This window comes from Henckelia pumila, chromosome 2 (assembly GCF_033568475.1).
Source record: "Henckelia pumila isolate YLH828 chromosome 2, ASM3356847v2, whole genome shotgun sequence".
In the NCBI taxonomy this organism is placed as follows: domain Eukaryota; kingdom Viridiplantae; phylum Streptophyta; class Magnoliopsida; order Lamiales; family Gesneriaceae; genus Henckelia; species Henckelia pumila.
In genome coordinates this window covers 196899258-196917689 of record NC_133121.1, presented here as the reverse complement: position 1 = coordinate 196917689, position 18432 = coordinate 196899258, and the positions used below count along the sequence as shown (strand labels likewise).

The following is an 18432-nucleotide window of genomic DNA, read 5'->3' as shown; positions in this document are numbered from 1 at the left end:
CAGAATAGTGAGCCTGGATCGTCGGCCGGAAGTGATCTCTGATTGGCACCAGGGGAGCTTGTTGTGCTTCTTGTTCAGCCATTCTCTCAATTTCTTTTCTTCTAATTCTTCTTAAAGCACATGCAGTGCCCTCGATCTCTGGATCAAACAGTAAAGAATTCACACTTTGAGGTCGTCGCATAGACTGCAATAAAAAAAATGAAGAAACTAATTTGTAACTTAAAAATAAAATAAAAAACTCTAAATTAAAATCTAGACTAATTGGTAACAAGACTAAAAAATAATCAAAATTTACTCCCCGGCAACGGCGCCAAAAACTTCTTGTGAAAATTCCTCGCAAGCGTACGAGTGTCAGGTTTTAATATAGTGCTAAAATCAGATATCGATCTCACATGGAGTAAAATGAAAATATTCAGTACTTGTAATTAAAATAGTCTAAACTTTATCTAGAAAATCAATATTTAAGAAATTTGCAATAAATAAAAATAATCAGGATGTTTTTGATAGCACGCACACAACTTGCAGATATAATCAATCAAAGAAAATTGGTATAGAGGTATAGATTTCACCTGGTTTCAACAACGATCAATCCTAATCAATTTAGTTTCATGAATTCCATTCAATTAATAGCCAAAAACACTTAAGTTTATTATTTCTCTCTTCCGAGCAACAAATAATGTTTATCAACTACAATTAAATTTCAATATCCCTATTAAGAATTTATCGCAGTGATCTATCACAAAACAATGTTCTTTTTAAAATCTCTGTTAAAATTATACACTCTCCCGAGCTGTATAAATAATTAACAGTGTATTTTCCAATGGTCCTATTCAAAATCTTCTCTCACGAGTGCCAGATTTCAAATAAATATAACAAATCAATTATTGATCAGATAATTGAAAAGACAATCAATTCTAGAAAAAAACAATTAATCTAGAAGAAACTCAATTCAATAAAATCAAAAATTCATGAAAGTGTCTACACCAGGTTCCATCCGACCTCTAGACTATAAAAATTTAGTTCATAATAAAATTCTGAATTAAACAATAATTCATAAATCCAGACATAAATTCAGAATTAAATAAAAAGATAAGAAACAAATCCGTCGATTCCATGTCCGGTCGATCGATCTCCGTCTTCGTTCTTCAAGTAAAAGCTCAGAAAATCCTTCAAGAAATCCCACACGATCACGATATCTGTTCTCTGATATGTACGATATGTGTGTGTGGCGGCTCCCTCTAAATTGGTCTGATAAGAAATCCTTTTATATCGCATGAAAAAGCCCACTCAAAAGCCCAATAGAATAATTACCCGAAATAATAAAACGCTGAAATCTCTTCGACACGGGCGGGCGCTTCAAAAAGTCAGGCGGGCACGCATACGTCTCTGGAATTCACTTTTTCACCTTCACACTTAGCGCGATAGCTCTATTTCTTCTCTTCTTTAGCGCTAAAGATAGCGCTAACCATTGGCCCATTAAGCAAAAGCCCAATTGTTTTCCTTCTCTTATCTGATCGTTCTTTTCTTTTTTTTTCTTTCTCTTTTCTTTTATTCTTTTAATTCCCTTATTTTTTTCTTCAATTTCTTCTTTTCTCTTCTCTTCCAAAATAATTCAATAATTCTCTGTAAGCACCAAAACAACAAAATACCCACATAAATCTGCTCGAAACGAACAATTAACAATTAAAATCATATATAAATTAAGTGTATAAAATACACTTATCAGTTTTGAAGGCTAACAAATCAAGAACGTTTAATTCGAACCGAAGAAGAAGAAGTGAAGTTTGACATGATGTTGATTGAAGATATATTGATGATTTTGACTCAATTCTGAAATGATTGAATAGAATGAAGTTTGATATGAATGTTTTGATGCTATGTTTCAGATTTGAAGCGTTCAAAACCAAAGAAATACGAAGGTATAATGACGACATCACAAGTCAGGGATTTGAGACTCGAGAATGACGTTTCTTGAGTTGTCCCGCCAAAATCACATCCTTTCTTATCATTCGATTTGATTTTGATGTTGTCGATCCATCTCAGGTAGTGGATTTTTGAGTTTGAGTCGATATGATTAAGATATGATATGATATTGAATTGATTCTATGCCAAGATCTGAGGCGATCTTATTTTCTAGTCTGAGACGACTACGATAGATGGATATCCATGTCAAGATCGGTTACGAATCTTAATGGCAACGACGATATAGGAATCAATTCTTAATCGAGATATGTGTTATTTACTCTATTGTTGAGTCGTTTACGATTAGAGTTGATATGATTTATTTAACGCATTTATATGTCGATTATACTGAGAATGTTTTCTCACCGGAGTTTATCCGGTTATTGCTTTGTTTTGTATGTGTGCATTGCAACAGATGGGGCAGGAGCTAGTCTGAGATGACGTTGATAGCTCGGGAGCAAGACTTAGCATGTGTGGACTCGGATTTTAAGCTGAAGAACGGTAGTTAGATAGCATTGAATTTGACATGAAACTTTGTTTTAGCAGCTCACTTTTGAGACATGGTATAGCTTGTAGTTTCATGATTTTTATGCTATTCGTTTGATGTAATAAACGCATGATTTGTTACTTGACACTTCATACATGTATATATGCATGAGTTAGAATTTATAAACCAAGATTTGAGTTGATATTGAATTGATTTGGGATTGGATTTTTAGCTTTGACATCAAAATAATTTCTGCTGTTTTTCTGGGCAGAGAGGCCGCTAGATCGGTTGAATCTTACCGATCTAGCGAGGCCTGATTTTTCCAAAACAGAGAAGCTGAAAAATGTGCCCGCTAGATTGGTAAGATCTTACCGATCTAGCCGAGCACTATTCACAAAAAAAAAATTATTTGAGTATTCTTTTTATATATGATTAATTGTTATTAATCATTAATTGCCCTAAGATGAGATTAGCAACTCGAGGTTCCCACAGCTTCTGAGGGTGAAGCTAAAGACTGAAAATCAGACGCTGCTTGGGAGGCAACCCAAGGGGAGTATTTTCTTCCATATCTTTTATTTTATTTGTTTCTTTTTTGTGTTTTCTATAGTGTTATTTTTACTTACATTGGGGACAATGTAAGATCTTAAGTATAGGGGAGAGGACTTATCCAGTCATTGAGAGGATGTAACTGGTTTTAGAGATTTGTTTTAGAGCTCATAGTTACCGATGAATATGACTGTTGAAATTCACTAGCCTATGATGATGAAGTTTTGTTCAAAACTTGTTTTTGTGAAAATTTTTACTCTTGATTGGACATGAGAACCGTAGGTTGAATTGTGAATAATTCTTAAGCACACATGTTAGACTAGTGAAATATTGTAGCGAAGTAATTGATGATGTTTGTATCTATTTGAACATTGCACGTCAATAGGTGTTTGTTGATCTTGATAGTGTCTTTTGAGTTCTAATGGTATTTATGACATTGCATGTACGATCTTGGGCACAAGTGTTAAAACTTTTTAATGAAAATTTTTTAGAAAAATAAAGTTGGCTCCATCCGGGTTATGAAAAAGGGATTGAAATCCTAGTCGCCCTGTTCTTGACTAAGTATGCGAAATCAATTGGGTTAAAAGTTTAAAATTTTTGGAAATCAATAACAATGCCATCCGGGCCTGGAAAGAGACTGAAATTCTGATCACTTTTCCATGGCTAAGTTTGCGGGTTCAATGGGATTGATGTTCCATCCGGGCTATAGACGAGGGGATTGAAATTCTAATCCTATAACAGTTATAGCTAAGTTTGCGGGTAATTATTGGGGCTTAAGAAAACCGAGTGCAAAATCCGGAGGTGCGTAATAAATCTCAAGAAAGTCGTGTTTTTGTTTAGGGATTGTTGGGAGGAAGTAACCCTTGATTGTGATACTCAAACTGATTTGTCATAGGTCGTTAAGCAGTCGTAAAACAGATTCTTTTGAAGTTGCGTGTAACTGGAATAACATGACACACACACACATGTTCACGCTTGACTGATGGTGTATTATGGAAAATCAAGAGTGCTCGTAATTTTGTTTTGTATGTTGGAATTTCTATGAGACTGTGATGTCCATAATTTATCCTTGCTTATGTTTTTTTTGTGTTCATATTGTTTTTACATGTCTTTCTCGAGGGCGAGCAAGGTTTAAGTATGAGGGAGTTTGATGTGGTTATATTTTCCTATATTTATTTGAGTTAATTTGTATGATTAGGAGAATTTAAATTGATTAAATTTATTTTATAGTTCCTAATAATTTTTTGTGTTTTGAAATAGGAAAATAGGAAAATGGAGCAAAAGAATTGAAGAAAGAAGCAAAGAAATAAGATGGAAGAAGTAGAGTTGTTCGTTAGAGCTCTAAACGAACAGCTCTAACAAAGGGCTATACCTTTGAGAATGAGAAGCGTTATTGCGCTTGGGAAGGGCTCTACCCAAAGAGAGAAAATGATTGAAGCACGATAGCGCTATGGAGAAGCACTTTATGCGCCTTTGAGAAGAGCTAACACGCTAATGAAGAGCGTTGTTGTGTATGCGGACAGAGTTTCGGGAAGAGAAGCTTTTGCTCGATCGGTAAATTTTTACCGATCGAGCGGGAGAAGAGAAAGGAAAATGATGCAGACCAGAGGATGTCTCGATCGATCTGCATGTTTTTACTGATCGAGCGACATGCGATTTTCGGGAAATTTTATCTGAAAAAGAAAATTTGTTTTTGGAGGATTCTAGTCTTTATTTAATATTTCCATCTAGAAAAATACCTATCTTGGAATCATCTTTTGATGGCTGAAGAGTAGAGAATAGGTCTTGGTGGCTAGGTTTTATCTTCCTTGTTCTTAGATTCAATTTCTTCTTCAATTCTTCTAAGTTTTAGTTCTTGGTAGAGGAAGACGAATTCTTGAAGTTTATTTATCTCGTGAGATTTTGATTTTCATTGTTTAATTTTTATTTGAGTATCAAGAGTTGTTTGGAATTGATTGATATGCTTGTGTGTTTAATTATTGGCTGACTATCTAATAATTTTCTCATACAATCTAAAGCTAAATTAGATATCAAATCCGTAATTGTTTGATCCCTCTAATTTGTGAAGAAACTATGATTAATAATTTCCTCTTGTGAATTTGTTAATTAGTAGGAACATCTTTTGACTAGATTAGATACAACCGCTTGTGTTTGTATTGTTTAGCTTCATCAATTTTACTAGTTTGAATGCTACCTTGGGTTTAAACCTTAATCGCTTGTATTTGGGTTAATTCATTGGTAAGGGTTGATTTAGACCGCTTGTGTCTAGTTAACTAAAATTAAGGTGAGATAGGAATTAAATTTACAATGATAAATATTCAATGAGAATTAATTATTTTTAGAGAATCGATGATCGAGTGAATAACTTCAAGGGTGTAGTCGACCGATACCAAGGTTTGTTAATTAATTACTTTTCCATAATTTTAATTTTTGCATGCTAGTCAATAAAATTTATTTTAAATTTATTTTAATTAGTGGTAGTTAAATTCAAATTCAAAAACTCCCTTTTCATTTATTTTCAATATTTTTAAGAACACAATAAATTGTACCTTCCTCGTGGGAATGATCCATACTCTCGCTACTACATGTTTATTTAGTTGAACTGAGTTGGGTTAATTTGAGCATGAAACGACTAAGCACTACCAAGGGGGTTAAGGGACTGCCCAAGATGAGTTATTAGGGTGTAAATATGATCTTGGAAGTGTGTTAGATGGGTGATAAAAGCTGTATTTGGAGGATTTTAGATGAGGTGTTAGTTTGTAGTGTTTGAGGATGCCGAGTGATAGTGTCGGATTAAACTTTTGACTTGAGCTAGCGCCGGACACGTGACTAGCTCAAGGGCACTTGCTGGTCATTTAGGGAATCTTAGAGGGTGCTTAGGTAGGTCTTTGGTGTAGTAGTCCATGAGGAAGGGGTTTGGGAAGCCTTAGTGACAGAAGGGCCAAAACAGAATTTTCAAGTCCATGTGGCTCGCCTCTAGGAAATGAAATCTGGTCATGACCTTATTGTGTTTTGGACAGGGGATACCCTAAATTTTTTGATTTTGTGTGATGTTGGGGTCGTGTCAATTCAAATTGGTCTTAATTCGGATAAGATTCATGTAGGAAATGGATGGTTTAAGTTGAAGTGTCGTGAGCAGATTTTTCGGGAAGTTAGGGGCTGTACGGGAACCCAAATTTATCGGGGTGCTCGGGCTTGCATTAAAGGATAAAGACTGATCCTAGGAGTGATTTAGGATGTTTTTGAGGTATCGGTTCAAATAGGAGGCCGTTTGAATAAGAATGGGCTAGGTTATGGGTCGTACGGGCCGAACGCCCGAATTGACCTTTTGTGGGATAAGTCTAAGTGATGCTAGAAAGGTCCATAAGCCTAAGGGTGACCACTTACACGTCATTCATCCATTAACTAAAAGTTTATATTATCTTTTTGGATCATGTCATTTCATTCATTCAACGCCCTTATCTTTCACGTGAGTTGATTGCAAATTATTCTTGTATTAGTCCCGAAGTATAAATTATGAATAGATGAAAAGGTGAAAAGGTGAGAAGATGAAAAGTTAAATGTGAAAAGATTAAAATAAATATAAATTAAATGAATGAGGTGAGTTGATTGTGACTTCGACGTGCAATGATGGGTTGGGGGATGCCCTGGCTCACTTGCCAAAATTTAGACGTGTACTACAAGGTCGGGAGACATCTCAGCTTCCCTACCAACCAAATGTGTAGTACGGTGTTTAACGGGAGAAATCTCGGCATCCCTACCAACAAGACGTATAGTACGGTGTTTAACGGAAGAAATCTTGGCATCCCTACCAAATCGAAGAGGAAATATGGACGGGAGAGATCTCGGCATCCTTGCCGGCATAGTACTGTAGTCATTGATCGATCAAAACCATAACCACAATCGAGGATCTAAATTCACAAGATAATTGAAAAGGGGAAATTGGTCATGAATGTCATATTTTCATTGCATATTGTTAATGTTCTACTTCGGGCATGTATTGTATTTTGTTCGTGAAAGTTAATTGTATACTTAGTATTATTTTAGTATCCCGCATATATTTTGAACCTTTGTTATTTATAGTGAAAATCTTGTTGAGATTTTAGGCTCACTATTGTGCTTGGTGCATGTGAGTTCGTTGATGAGGCCGCGGGACAGGATCCTAAGAGTCTGTAGCGTCCGGTGACATGCCCTCGACCGTTGCCGCTCTTTTATTTCTTCCGCACTACGTTATTGAAATAATGAAATTATGTCATTTATGATTTTTCCATATTGAGCAGGATGTGTTTTCCCTGCGTTTTATTGTGGCATGTAACAATATTATTGCATTTACTATGTTTCGGGTTTTCCACTGAATATGTAAACTTTTTACCTCATAGTTTTTCTTTCCGCTTAAGGTATTAAATAAAATGCTGATTTGTGACAGGTGGTTTGTTGTTAAAACAAATAGATCATGTCAACTTTTTTATAAAAAAAATCCGTATTTTTCTTTATTTACTTATATGCTAGTAGTTAGAGTCGTCTCAGGGGTGGATGGCCAAGGAGGGTGAGAAGTAGAGTGAGGAGGTTGATTGTCTTGGTACTTAAAAATATATTATTACAGAAGTTAAAACATGCATAGAAACTTGCATATCTTGTCTTGCAACCCTTCACCTCCTCTCTCATATGTATTGTAAGTATTTTAGGTCAAACATATGCATACATGACCCATGAACTTAACATTTAATTAATTATCAAGCTCAAATCTATTTAAGTTTAATCAATTAATTAAATCTTATTTAAACTCATTCAAGCTCACTAGTAGAATTATTATTTCTATTTGGGCTCTACAAGACCCAATCGTGTTTAATTAATCCAAAACTTGAATTAATTTAATTATTTGGACTCTACAAGGTCCAATAATGTTTAATTAATTCAACTCTTGAATTAATTTAATTAAGTTCATAATAATTGTTTCGAAAACCATCATTTTAAAATAACTAATTATTTATTTAAGTTAACTTTTAATCTTGGAACACATTCACAAATTAAAAGTTACATATCCTTTTATTCTCTTTTAAAATTCATACTTCTAATTTATCTCTCTTATAAACTCCTTTATAAGGCGTTCAACTCATTGAACTAATTTTATTCTCAATGAGATCTAGAATGCCAGCACTTGTGTGACCCTCAATGGTTCAATGATACAACTAGTAGTGGGTTCACATATCCATGTGATTCGGGATCATCAAGTCCCTATATGAGCTTATCCTATATAGCTCTATTCTTATTTATCAACTCCGGTATAATAAGAACGTCAGAACTCAAGTCTGATGGTACCCAACCAATCATGCTAAATGTCTAGCAGCATCACTTACATGACTCCCTAGGTATTAGATGATAGTGCTTGCAAGAACCATTAAATTATGGTTATCGTACAGTACGGTCTTTTCAATTCATATATCCCGACCAATTTGACAACCATTGGTTTATCGAGAGTTGTCATTGAATCGATAAATATGTGTCATGTCGTATAGTTGCATCTCCCTCGCTGGATCGGCTACTCCGCTTTTGGTCCCTCGACATACTCATCAATTAAATCATCTAAAGCATTATTATCTGTATCATTAAAGTATAGTGAGTCTAAAGACTGAACAAGAAACTTACATTTCATAGCTACTACATAATAAAACATAATGCGTAGGCATAAATAAACTAAAACATCATGAATAAGAACATATGTCATAAAATTCTTCATGTTTGGGTGTTTAGATACATGCAATTATGATAACCACCATTTATGATCCATTGGGCTCCCTGATCACGATCGTTTTACAACAAGCATATAACATTTGGTACAACTCATACCAGCCAAAACCAATATGCGTACCATCCCATATCGACCGTCGTTGATACGCACATTAAACTTTCATTTTTTGAAAAGACCCTCGCGAAGCTCATCCCAAAATTTCAATCCTGTACATCTACCACAAGAACACATAAAATATCAAAATATTTTTTCATGCATCATCATAACATCATCATACTTCATCATAAACATTCTTTTCAACTTTCATAAACATTTCATTATTTTGAAACCTTTCGTGTTTTAAAATCATTCATGCCATTTGAAAGAAAGGAATATAAAAACTTTACATTCATGAAACTTCATTGTTTCATAATGAAAATAAATTTCATGAGGAAAAAGTACATAAATATGCATTACATACCTAAATCAATCCACGTGAGTTGCTCTTTCCGTTCTAACTTCAAAACATGGACATCATTCCATGAAAAATTTTAATAATAGTTTTATCAACTTAAAATAATTTAAGAGTATCTTTAAGACATTAAAACATGTTTAAAGGAGGTTTCGGAATGACCCCTGGTGATGAGGCTCCCCTCGGAGGGCACTTGGGTGCTAGGGCCATGCACAGAAAGTGCCGAGGCGCATCTGGGTGGCACTAGTGCTTCGTACCTAGAAAGATGATCGAATTAAGGACCAAAATCTCAAAAACCTTTGTTTTTCATAGCAGGAAGTGCCTAGGCACCTATGTACGGCGCCTCAGCCCCGCCTGCTGCAAAAAAACAAAGGGTTTTGGAGATTTTGGTCCTTAATTCGATCCTTTTCGATTTCAATTCAATCAAAATCACTCACACATCGAAACTTGAGATCATACTCATGAAAAACATCAAAAAAAAAAAAAAAAGAATCAATCAAGACAACCATTTTCAAAACATTTACATCCAAAAAATTTACGTTCAAAACACACTGTTTTTCCCACATCTTTCTCGCCAAATCTTAAAAATCTTCGCACAAACATTAATAACGATTCACATATCACAATTCTACATCATGATCCTAAAAAACTCATAGAATAAATGCATTATACAATACATACACATCAACACATGGGATTTTCATACCAGAATACCTATATTCTTGAATGGTACGTGGTTTCAAAAGCATTAAAAACTTGCCTGATCGTTCAAGGTTGGGTATAATCTGTTTTCGGTAGCGATCTAGCCTTGCACGAACGTGATCGAAAAACGTCTTTCTTCCTTGGTGCAGAATTTTGAATGGGATAAGGGAGATGGAAGAGGGAGGGGGGAGAGAGGGGGGGGGGGGGGGGTAGGCGGCGTTGAAAGAGAATTAATTTTGAAAATTTAAACGCCAACTTCCTATATGACTAATGGGCTTGTATGTCGGCCCACTAGTCACCAAGACAAACTTTTTTTTAATAAAATTTTTTCCTCTCAAAATTTTAAAATAAAACTATACCAACGTTGTTGAACTTAAAAATAAACTTAGAAATATTTGTTTAAACTTGTTGTAGGCTAGTCTCGTTTATCTCAATATAGAATTAATCTCAAGCCTGAAAACACCAAACTAATTAGACACATTAAAAGAACATCAGACAAAATCATAACAGAACATTTAAATCTCATAAATAAATACATAAAATCATAAAAAAATATTTTTAACAATCTCGTGAGTGAATTAATAAATTACTAGACCTTACATAAAAGGTAAAAAATAGTAGACAAATCTTCAAGAATATAAACTAACAAATGTATGTCTCATTAGAATACATAAAATCGGTATAGTGTGTAGTAACCTAAATGTGCATCAAATTATCTATATCTCAAACATGATTAATACTAATGTTGATAGTGCATGTTAATGTGGAAAATATTGTGACCTAAGGGTAATTTGAACTCAACCCATAAAATCACACACCCTTCATAAAATAAAAATTGTGATTTTAATCTTGTAAGTTGGTTTGTTTTATGTTTTAGTCCGTTTTAGTCCTACAATTATCAAAATTTTGTATTCATTCAGTAACTAATTGAATTTTTTTAATGGTTATGATTATGGTTTTTTGTTTTTTCTAAAATTACTAAACACGTAGAATATGATTTATCTTCCATTGATTCTCTCCTCTATGGTACATGTGGAGAGAATAAATTTTATATTACGCGCATTAATTAAAATTCATCTGAGCCAAAAAAAAAAAAATAAAGAAAATAAAGAAAAACGACATTAATAGTTCAAAATGGGAGAAAAGAATTTGGCCTCTCCTTTTTTTCTTTTTTCCGTTTAGGTCGATTTTATTTTTTAATGTAAGCTTATTCTTGTCACAAGAACAATGTAGTACATATGTGTCAAATAAATAATGTAAATCAATCGGTGGATTTAGTTATATTTTTGAGAAAAAAATGACAAAAAAATCCAAGTTACTGGATAAAAAGTTTGAAAAGTATCCAAAGTTTGAAATTTATAGGACCAAAGCTCAAAACATGTCTACTTATAACATGATTAAATTTATAATTTTTCCATAATAAAATATCCAAATTTTAGTTCTAAAATCATAAGCAAGAAATTTGCTCCAAAATTTGGAATAAAAAATATAAATTTCACTGAATTTTTTGATTCCATTTTGGGAGACTACCAACATTGACATAAAATTAAAGAACACAAATTTTAAGCAGATCTAACACACGTATTTCATGAAGAGCGTTGAAGTTGATCCGTTGAATACGAACATTTGGTTTCATTACATAATATAATATACGCGCGCGTAAAGAACAAGTCAAATATATATATATATGGATTCATTCAATGCAATTAATCAAATCAACATATTCAAAATCAATGTAACTATAAAATAATAATAATAGGAAAAAAGAAAAATAACAAGAACAAATATAACGCATGCACAAAACCAGAAAAACAATAGTTTCTACAGATAACACCAGAAACCTACACGATCTTGCCTCGGTTTTTCCCGCACATTCGAACAAACTTAATTACACGAATCGAACGACAGTATTTACATTTCGAGCTGCTTCTCAAGATCCCAATTTCTTGTTTTTTTTAAAAAAAAAACAAACAAACAAAAAATAAACCTGAGAAAATGAAGAACTTAAGAGCACCATTATTCAATACTGTCTTCTTCAATGGCCACTATTTCACTTGGCACACTTGTTGGAGATGTTGGAACACAATTAAATATCATGATGTTTATCCTTATTCACAATCTTAGTTATCTCACTCCTTCCTCTTCGGCTTTCTTGCGTTTGCTGACGAACTCGAACTCGAGGGATCATATACCACCCGATGGAAGCACACAATATGGCAAAAGATCGTCCGAAGATAGCGAGACAGAGCAGAATCAAGACCACCATCATAGGGAAAGAGCAACAAGGCTGTCTCAAGTTTTCAATCTTAAAACTCTCGCTACATGTGAGACATGTCTTCTTCTTCTCCGTCGGTACCTGATTAATCTTCTCTTGATGAAGTTTGGTCGGGTTAGGTTTCTTGGCGAGGTTTGTAAGGTTAGCTTCTTCTTTTCTTTCCTTAACCCTCACCACTATAGGCTTGATTTTATCCGAGTCGTTGGAGTAGACGAACTGCACCAAGGAGATCGCTTCGGAGCCCATCCGTGCATAGATCATCTGTCGCTTTTCGTCGAGTTCGGACAAAAGGGCGTAGAACTTGTCCAATCCTCGGTTTGCATAAGGGTTCTTGGTGGTGGTGTAGTTCTTGCCGATTCTGCAGAAACTCAAGCTCTTTTTCGTCCTTCTTTTCGGGGCCGGATACGAGCTGATTACTCGATCATCTTCATCATTTTGATGACTGAAGTTTGCACTACCACATATGAACATCTGATTTTCAGTGTGTCTAATTTTGATTTGGTTTTTTTCTATGATGTTTATGGATCGATGGGCTATTTATTTTTTCTTGAATTCAGTGGATTAAATCGAAGAAAATGAGAGCTCAGCAGTCAATGTCATTCATATATATAATTATCGAGTGTGAAAGAAACTCTTGGAGAAACTTCTAAGTTTACCAATATTTTTTTATTTCTAATATATGTCTCTCGATAATATTATAATATACCACCCGGGCTATGCTGTTTATTATTTTTTATTTCAAATATGGATGAAGTCGACGTATTTAACAAAAAACTTAATCTATTAATTAAGTAATTCATATGTTTCTTGTACATATGAAAACAATGCTTCTAGATGGACAATTATATTATTCGTGATGGGTAATTTGGAGGATATGATCAAGAAAATTGGCTAGGTGATGAGTCAAGTCTTCGCCGAGGAACAAAATTCCTCTGAAGCTTCTATTCATTCTCATTAATCAATTAATATTATTATTATTTTTGCTAGATTTTGTATTTAAGGGTTGACTTCTAGAAAGTTGGTTAATTTCATTTACTTACTGCACCATGTTTTCTTTTTTCTTTTTCTAAAAAAGATATTCTTCATCTGCTAGTTTCACGCAGTCACGCTTGCTTGCATGCTGATGGTATTCCGTCTCTTGGCGTGTGTGTGTATATATATATATATATATATATATATATATATATATATATATATATATATAATATTATCAGTCTTATATATATATTGTCCTATTTTTTTTCATTCAGATGAAGAAAATGTTATTGGAAAATTAAATTTTATATAGACTTCATATTTTATCCCTATTTAATATATTAAAAAATGATTACATAATTTTCAAGGTGTAGTTAATAGGGGTATATTAGTAAAGAAGTGTAAAAAATATTACTAAATATGATATATGACTATATATTTGGAAAAAAACATTAAAAAAAACGTGGACAATATAATTGAAACGGAGGGAGTATATTTTATTTTCAAATCTATTATTTTTATGGAACATTTTAATGTTTAGAAGTGATATATATATATGATGATTAAATATTTAAAAGTTTTTGATAAAAAATTAAAAAATATCAACACTACAAGAAAAATGGTAATCAACAACACTCAATAGGCAACGGTTTTATGTCAAAACCGTTGTCTTTCACTTTATGACAATGGTTTTATTAAAATCCGTTGTCTTTTAGCGTTGTCCCAATAAAAAAGACAACATTTTTTTTAAAATTGTTGTCTTTTGGTGGTATAAGACAACGGTTATTTAAAACTGTTGTCTATAAGCGTTTATTTCGGGTCTATGACAACGATTTTTGTCGACTGTTGTCTATGAGCGTCTTTTTAGTTGCAAAATACAACGGTTTTTAAAACCGTTGTCTATATCCGTTGTCTTTTGTTTTTGTAATGCCCCGATTTTATCTTAATTGACTTTATTTGAGATAATCGGAGATTCCAGAGTTCAAGAGTCGACTTGATTTTGATCAGGGTTTTTTTGCAAATTTTGGATTTTTCAGGGACTATAATGCAATTTTGGACTTAAATAGATATTTAAACTTGCTTTGACTTCTTCTCCTCCATTCTCTCCTTCCTCCATCGCCTCTACCTCCATTGAAGAACTCAAACATGAGTTTCAAGCTTTTAGATTTCACCCTCGAGCTCGATCCGTCCGTTGGAAATTATTTCTGAAGGCAGATTAGCGATCACGGCTGCGAGAGCTTCGTTCTATCGTAAGGTTTTCTCCGATCAGATACATTCTATTTTTTGGATGTCGTTAGAATCGATTGAGTTGCTAGTATGTTGTTCTTGGCAGAGTTCTGATCGTTTATTCTCTGTCGATTTCAAAATAGAGCGTCGTTCGGATTTGTTATGATTTTTGGAAGATTATTCGAAAGTTGAGTTTTTATGATTTGTTGGAATTGGATTGTTATGGTTGAAGGTTGGTTGTTTTGAGTTTATTGGATTGATATTATGTTGTCTGCGTTTTCGCTTTGATTAGAATATAGTCGTTATGCCGCCGGTTTGTAATTGAGATTTTGAACCGTTTTGAATTGATGATATTTGGCTATTGAGTTTGATCGTCGTTGTTGATCTTTTCATGCCTCCGTACAGATTCGTTCGAAGTCCGTTGAGTTGTGAGATTTCAGGAGTTGAATCGCTTTGAAGATTGTAGCCGGTATAGTATCGACTTTCTTATTATCGACTAGGAAGTTTGATCGAATCTTGAATGAGTATTGTTGTTGTTTCCAGGTTGGAGCATCGACGTTTGAAAGAGGTATAAGATGACTTAGATTGGAATTGAACGAGTAACTCGAATCCGACTTGATTCGAGTGTTCCGGAGAAATCACATACTTGCATGTTAATTGATTTACTTGAATTTATGAATGAGTTATGTTTTGCATTCATTCATCTTGAGCCAAGAATTCTTGATTTTAGCGGGCAGGACGGCCCTTTGATGTTAGACATTTTGGGGACTTTTAAGCGAGTGGCCTAGGCGTAGAGGTTCGCCTAGTGCTAGCATACTCCTTATAGTCGCATCAAAGTCTAGAGGATGGAGATACGTAGCACCACCTCGATCGGGAGAGTCGGTGAGTTGTTTACGTGATCTCATCCTCGGGATCCCAAAAGCAAAAGCAGCAATTTCTTGATTATCCGGACTTGATAATCCCAGAGTTTTAAAGACATTCATTTCATTTTGATTTCTCTTGGAATTGCATGATTGATATTGAATATCTGGAAGTTGATATATTTCGTTTTGAGATGCTTATCTGATATTGCATGCTAGTCTCTTTTACTGGGAATTGTATTCTCACCGGATTATCCAGCTGTTGTCTTGTCTTTGTATGTGTGCTTGGCAACAGGTGGGGCAGGACCGAGTCAGAGATCGCATGGCTAGGTGGTCGAGTTGATAGAGTGATGCCTTGGTGTTTTAGAAGTCGAATTGTAATTCGAACTCGATTTGTATTTTGTATTGTAAACTTAGATTGAAAGCATGTTCTAATAGTTTGGAATGGACGATAACTTTGGAACTATCTTGTTTAGATCTATGTATGATGTTTGAATGAATTATGTATTGGTGTATGCATGATTTGGATTGAGTTTGGACAAGTTTTCTGCTGTATTTTTAGTTCAGAACTGTCACCGATCGATCGGTAAGATGTTACCGATCGAGCGAGTGAGTTTTAGCCAAGTTTTTGTTTTTCTGAAAACTTGCCCGCTCGATCGGTAAGATCTTACCGATCGAGCGGAGCACTATTCACAAAAAAAAATTCCTTTGCTTTTAATCTTTGTTCTTGTTTGCTTAATAATTGTTTATCCCGAGATTAGATGATTAGAATCGAGGTCTCACAGTTTTTGTTTTTGTTTTTTAAATTAAGGAAATCTTTCGGACCTTTTTATTTTTGGGCTTTTGGCTTAAACGCTAGAATATTCTCTCACTCACCCACTATTTCACGCCTCCTCATTTCATCGTCAACGTCGGCCTTCTCCTCAGCCACGATGTACCCCGACCCATTCCTTTTCGGAGCACCCATTTGAATATATTGTTGGTGACTCTTCTCTAAGGCTTCCACGGTACGTACAACGCTCAGCCATGAACCCGAAGCCCTAAATCCAGATCTGAAATTGTAAGTGTAAACCCTAAAAATTTTTGATCAATTTGACACAACACATTCACAAATTGCTATAATGTAGTCGAATTTGGGTGTGAACTCAAATATGTAATCAGTTGTTTGCTCAAATTAAACTAGTTATTTAGTTTCGATTTCGAACTAAATAGACGAAAAATTTATATGTTGGTTTATGTGACTCCCGACATGGGATTAGCATTGATCTAAAATTTCCCTTTGATGGGATATAATGCTTTCAATATATTTCCAAATTTGGGCGGCACTACTTTGTTATTCCATGAATCTGTTAGTGTCGATATTGCCACGCATCTCAAGGGATTTGTAATCCCACTGACTAAGGGATTGTTTGTATTTTTGCTCTGTTATATTAAGAAAGTTTCTTATTTATAATTTAATTGTCGGTTCTTCTTTTAAGAATTTGTTTGAGTGGAATATTTGGAGATGTAATTGTTTCGGGTTTTTTTCATTTCTTAAAAACATGTGTGATTTGGAACATGAATTATTTTGAAACATTCGCAAACTGCTATAATTTGAAGTTTGGTAGCGTTTAATCGTGTCACGCCCAAATTACCCGACTCAATCAGATAAACAAATAATGCAGTAGTGTGAGTAAAGATCGTTCCCACGAGGAAAGGTAAATTTAATGTGTTCTAAATAAATAAAATGGGGTTTGAAGTTTGAGATTAACTACTGAAAATTTTAAACAATTAAAATTCACTAACATGCAAGATTGAATAATAAACTTGGAGAAATCAATAAGAGGCGAGACTTGGTATCGGTCGACTACACCCTTGATATTCATTCATTCAATCATCGATTCCCTAAAAATAATTAGTCCTATTAAATATTCGTCACTGAAAACTAAATTCCTGTTTCACCGTAATTTTAGTTGATTAGAAAACATCATTCTAAATTAACTCTTACCAATGAATTAACCCGATAACAGCAATCTAGATTTAAATCCACGGTAGCATTCAAACTAGTAAAACTGGCGAATCTAGACAACACAAACACCAGCGGTTGTAATTAGCCTAGTCAATAATTGATCCTACGATTTAATAAACTCAACAGCAGAAAATATCAAACGTAGTTGCTTCGCAAATTAAATTGTTCAAACAATTACGGATTTGAATTCTAATTTAGCTATCGTTCGCAATACAAAACTCTAAGATGGCATGAAATCAAACAGATCAAAGATTGATACTTAATAAAGATTAAACACTACGAATCGAATCTCATGAATAAAATATATCAAGGTTTTGTCTCCCTCAACCAAGTATTAAAAGGTTTAGCTACAACGATTCATCACCAAATTCATAAAAATTCAAAGAAAAGAAGAAAACTAGAGATAGAAATTCAATAATAAAACCTAGCCTCCAAGAGAGAGTCTCAAAATCTGATAATAATCCTCCAAAATCGGAATTAAAGTCTAATAAAGGCTAGAGAATAAAATAACAAAGTTTCTGTTGGAACACGGTCGTTCTCCGGATCGAAAAAGAAAGTGATACCCATTGCAGCGGAAGTTTTAAAATTTTATATGAAACGATTCCATATCATGGGTATCAAATTCCTACGATTAAAATTGATAACATAAAATTTAAACAATATAAATTTTACCTTAAAATCTCGAAGTGAGATTATGGACACCAACAGATTAAACTGCTCTTGTTGTATATCCCAGGAACTGATGAACGAACATTTCTTTAATCAGGTCCATGAACAGAAGTTTAATCCCTCTGATAGACTGCACTAGAAAGTCTATCAGAAGTTTCTACGAAGAGAAATAACAGATTTGATCTGTTAAATCAGACTACAAATTCAGAAATTTGCAGACTGAATTTTCGAACGCAGTAGGGGAGAGGGGCGGCCGAAAACCCTAAGAGAGGAGGCTCTAGGTTTTCGAAAATTATGCCTTGTTTTTTGTGTAATTTCTGCACTGCAATAACTTATTTATAATGTGGGCTGCTAACAGCTTAGGGCCCATTAGTCATAAGTTCAAGCCTGACAAGCAAAGCCCGCATGTTCAGAAATTAATATAAAACTCATCGTGACACAGATTGATAAACCAATTTCACCAATGTGCACAGAAACCATTTCTGCATCTTTTAAAGTCAAGATAAATTTTTTGAATCCGA

At 34.1% G+C, this 18432-nt stretch overlaps 1 protein-coding gene across 1 annotated transcript; it reads right to left on the bottom strand.

The window, feature by feature from the left end:
- Positions 1-11669: 11669 nt before the first annotated feature.
- LOC140884851 (uncharacterized) lies at positions 11670-12819 on the bottom strand. The gene has a single exon (XM_073291734.1). It carries the CDS (start codon positions 12641-12643, stop codon positions 11984-11986), a length of 660 nt encoding a protein of 219 aa, XP_073147835.1. The 5' UTR covers positions 12644-12819; the 3' UTR covers positions 11670-11983.
- Between the last annotated feature and the right edge of the window lie 5613 nt (positions 12820-18432).

Coding starts and splice junctions, on each gene's coding strand:
- LOC140884851 (XM_073291734.1), bottom strand. CDS start 12,643: ATGTTCATATGTGGTAGTGCAAACTTCAGTCATCAAAATGATGAAGAT.